The following is a 3465-nucleotide window of genomic DNA, read 5'->3' on the forward strand; positions in this document are numbered from 1 at the left end:
CGTGGAGGAAAAGCTCCTTCCTCCACTGCCTCTAGAGCTGCCTTAATCAGTGGCAGGGTGGGAGGACTGGGAGAACAAGATGTTTCTGAGTGGTGATTAGCGTTCTTCAGAAAGCAGACGGGATGTGCAGGCAGGGAGCAGCGGGTTCACCTGAGCTGCTGTTGTGGCACGCGGTGTCTTTCAAAGCAGAATCTCCTGTTTTTTCCCGTTGGAGCGCAGAAATGACGAGTGACAGCTCCACCCCGGTGAAAAAGCTCCAGCAGGGGGGAAGATCCGGCCGAGCAAGCCTCAGACTGCTGGTCTGAGCATCCTGTTAGGCTAGATAGGAAAATACTGTCAGAAAAATGGGTGGTCAAATGGAAAAAAAAAGCGAGCGAATGGTGATGCCAGACACTGACGGCTCTTTCTTGGTTTCTCTCTCCCTCGCCGGTACCAGACTCCCGCGCAGGTACGAGACGGAGCTGGCTCTGCGCCAGAGCGTGGAGGCTGACATCAACGGCTTACGCCAGGTCCTGGACCAGCTGACTCTCTGCAGGTCTGACCTGGAGGCACAGCTGGAGTCGCTGCGGGAGGAGCTCTGCTGCCTGAAGAAGAACCACGAGGAGGTAGGGTCCTGCCTTCTCCTGTCAAAAGCGTCTGTCCCTGCGGGATCCATCAGCCTCCCTCTCCGTGGTGCCCACTCCGGGCGCTGGCTGCGGGGCAAGGCCTGATGGAGGCAACTTGTGAACTAGGAGCTGTGACTGTCTGGCAGAGGGGGGCTCTGCTCTTCCCCACAGCGGGGCTTAGCTCCTGCAGTCTCTTTCCTTCTTCTTGAAGAATGACGTGTTCTGGGTGCTGTTTCCAGGAAATGAACTGTCTGAGGAAACAATCGACTGGAGACGTGAGCGTGGAGGTCAATGCCTGCCCTGGCCCAGACCTCAGAAAGATCCTGGAGGAGATGAGGTGCCAGTATGAAACGCTGATTGAACGCAACCGCAAAGAAGTTGAGGATTGGTACGAGTGCAAGGTGAGTACGTTTTGCAGCTCTGACTCTCCCCAGCTAACACGCAGGCAATGGTTTCACCGTGATCGATACACATCAAACCCACACAACACACCGTAACAGTGTTTAGCATTGGCTTAAACTGACCAAGTGACACGGGGGACACTGCCACTCTGCGGCCTCTCCATGGGGCGGGGGAAGTGCTGCAGGCCAGCCAGGCTTGAGGCAGGAACTCTCCACCAAGCAGTGAGCAGAACCGCACAGCAGTGCTACCGCGACAACAAGAGGGATGACGAGCAGGGCTTACGCTCCATTAGGACGAGGGAGTTCACCCAAACCTTTCTCATTTCATGTCTTTTCCTCGCTTCTCTGGTCCTTCCTTAATACTTAATCCGATGTACGTTAAACAATCCCTGAACACCTTTACTCTGGCTTGGTGGTTTCCAGATTGAGGAGGTGAATCGGGAGGTTATTACAAGCGGACAGGAGGTAGAGACGTGCAACAACCAGATGACTGAACTGAGGCGCCAACTGCAAGCCCTGGAAATCGATCTCCAGGCTCAGCTCAGCCAGGTGGGTGGTGAGCTGGGGGACAGCTCAGCTGTCTCACCGTTATGCTCTGATGTAAGAAATCCGTAGCTAAATCCAGTGTTCCTCACGCCTGCGTTTGCCCTGTGCCACACGTGACTCTGCAGAGGGACAATCTGGAATCCTCGCTGGCCGAGACAGAGTGTCGCTACAACAACCACCTTGCTGAGCTCCAGAGCCAGATCACGTGCGTGGAGCAGCAGCTGGCTGACCTGCGAGCAGAGATGGAGTGCCAGAACCAGGAGTACAAGATCCTGCTGGACGTCAAATGCCGCCTGGAGCAGGAGATCCACACGTACCGCTGCCTGCTGGAGGGGGGGCAGCAGGACCTCATGTAAGTGGGCTTGAGACACACCGATACAAAAAAAATACCCGTGTCCAGGGTGTTTTAACGTAACAGCAAAGTGAGCAACCGGTGCAGGCACCGCACAGCTCCTTCAGTCCACTGACCTACCCGGGCTGCCTGGTCATCCCAGTGATGGTGACCATCAGCTTCCCTACCCTGTGCCCCGCATCGCCACAGGAAGAAAGGTCACTGTAATATTCTGCCACTTTTCTGCCAACAGGGAAAACAGACTGAGAGCAGCAGGGACAACGAAACACAGTAGTTTAGTTTCTAGTTTATCACAGAATGAATCATAGAACGGCAGGGAGGTGGGATTAGATGATCTCTAAGGTTGGATTAGATGTAATTTCCTTCACTAAAATGTTACTTTCCTGTCCCCTCAGTCAGCAAGGAGGAATTGGTCAGTCCTCGGGTCTAGGAGGAGGAGTTGCAAGAACAAGTGGAATAGGAGGAGGAGGAATCATTAGAACAAGCCACACTTACACTTCGTCCTCCCAGATGCCATCCTGCGCAGCTGCGGAGATACAAGGTAAGAACCGCAGCGCTCTGCAAGATTTCCCCATCTTCCCTGTCCCAACGCAACAAGGCCGGGCAGCAACAGAGAACTTTCCCACAGAGCTCACAGGTGCTGCTCGAAAGACTTATGGTGAGCTACTGGGCAATACATGACGGGAGGCCACGGAGGAGTGGCTACGACAGGAGCTTTCAGGAGCTGTGAAGCACGAGAACTGCAGAAAGGGAGGAAGGAGAAGAGGGAGAGGAAGGAGAGGGGGAGAGTCAGCAGGCAGGCAATCAGGGGGAACAAAGAGCAGGAATCATGGGAATACTGGCAGAATGCTAGTACTGTATCGAGGGGAAAACTCCAGCCAAACTGCCAAGGGAAGCAAGAAGTATGGCAACACTTGCTCCAGGAGAACGACTGTGAGCAGGGGCACTGCTCCGGCAAGGACCCTGACGCCGTTCCCCCACCCAGGTTGCCGCTGGTGCAATGTCTGCAGCTCCCACCATTTGGCATTTTTGCATAAAAGGGCAAACCGTGCTCCAGCTCGCTACCAAACCCATCTGCCTGACTGGCAGGCAACAACCAGATCTTTCCAGGAAGGGACAGCATTTGTCTGAAATTCTAATTGAATTGGCTTGTCAAATGGTCACGTGTATAGAACGACAGTGTGGGAAAGAATCTATTTTTGCTGTAAACAAAGTAATGTTTCCTTTGATCTCTCCAGTGCCTTGCAGAAGGATTTGTGATTAAGCAGAGAAACGAGAATATCCAACAAGAGAAACCTGAAGCAGAGCCACGGATGAAGAAAGAATATTTACTGTATGCCTCTGCAAAGAGCAAGGAGCGTACTCTTTTGTATTACTCAGCAATGCTAAGCAATGTGTCAGAGGGATAAGCAGAGCGTTGGGCCACATTCTGCTTTATTTTGCTATTTGCTTTTTCCAGTCTGTGTTGCTGCGTGTGCCCAACCACCGTGACTATTGCTGGAGTTAACCAGTAGTATGATCACTACTGTACCTGCTGGTGCAAAAACCTCTCTAATAAAAC

At 53.0% G+C, this 3465-nt stretch overlaps 1 protein-coding gene across 1 annotated transcript in view; it reads left to right on the plus strand.

The window, feature by feature from the left end:
• Positions 1-3464, plus strand: part of LOC104275573 (keratin, type I cytoskeletal 13-like) — a 5161-nt gene extending 1697 nt beyond the window's left edge. The window contains exons 3-8 of the mRNA XM_009871564.1: positions 449-605; positions 845-1006; positions 1430-1555; positions 1678-1904; positions 2300-2445; positions 3143-3464. Of these exons, the coding sequence (XP_009869866.1) occupies positions 449-605; positions 845-1006; positions 1430-1555; positions 1678-1904; positions 2300-2445; positions 3143-3168 (844 nt within the window). The 3' untranslated portion in view covers positions 3169-3464. The remainder of the gene's footprint in view (positions 1-448; positions 606-844; positions 1007-1429; positions 1556-1677; positions 1905-2299; positions 2446-3142) is intronic.
• Position 3465: the final 1 nt, after the last annotated feature.

Source organism: Apaloderma vittatum, unplaced genomic scaffold, assembly GCF_000703405.1.
Source record: "Apaloderma vittatum isolate BGI_N311 unplaced genomic scaffold, ASM70340v1 scaffold37286, whole genome shotgun sequence".
Lineage (NCBI taxonomy): Eukaryota > Metazoa > Chordata > Aves > Trogoniformes > Trogonidae > Apaloderma > Apaloderma vittatum.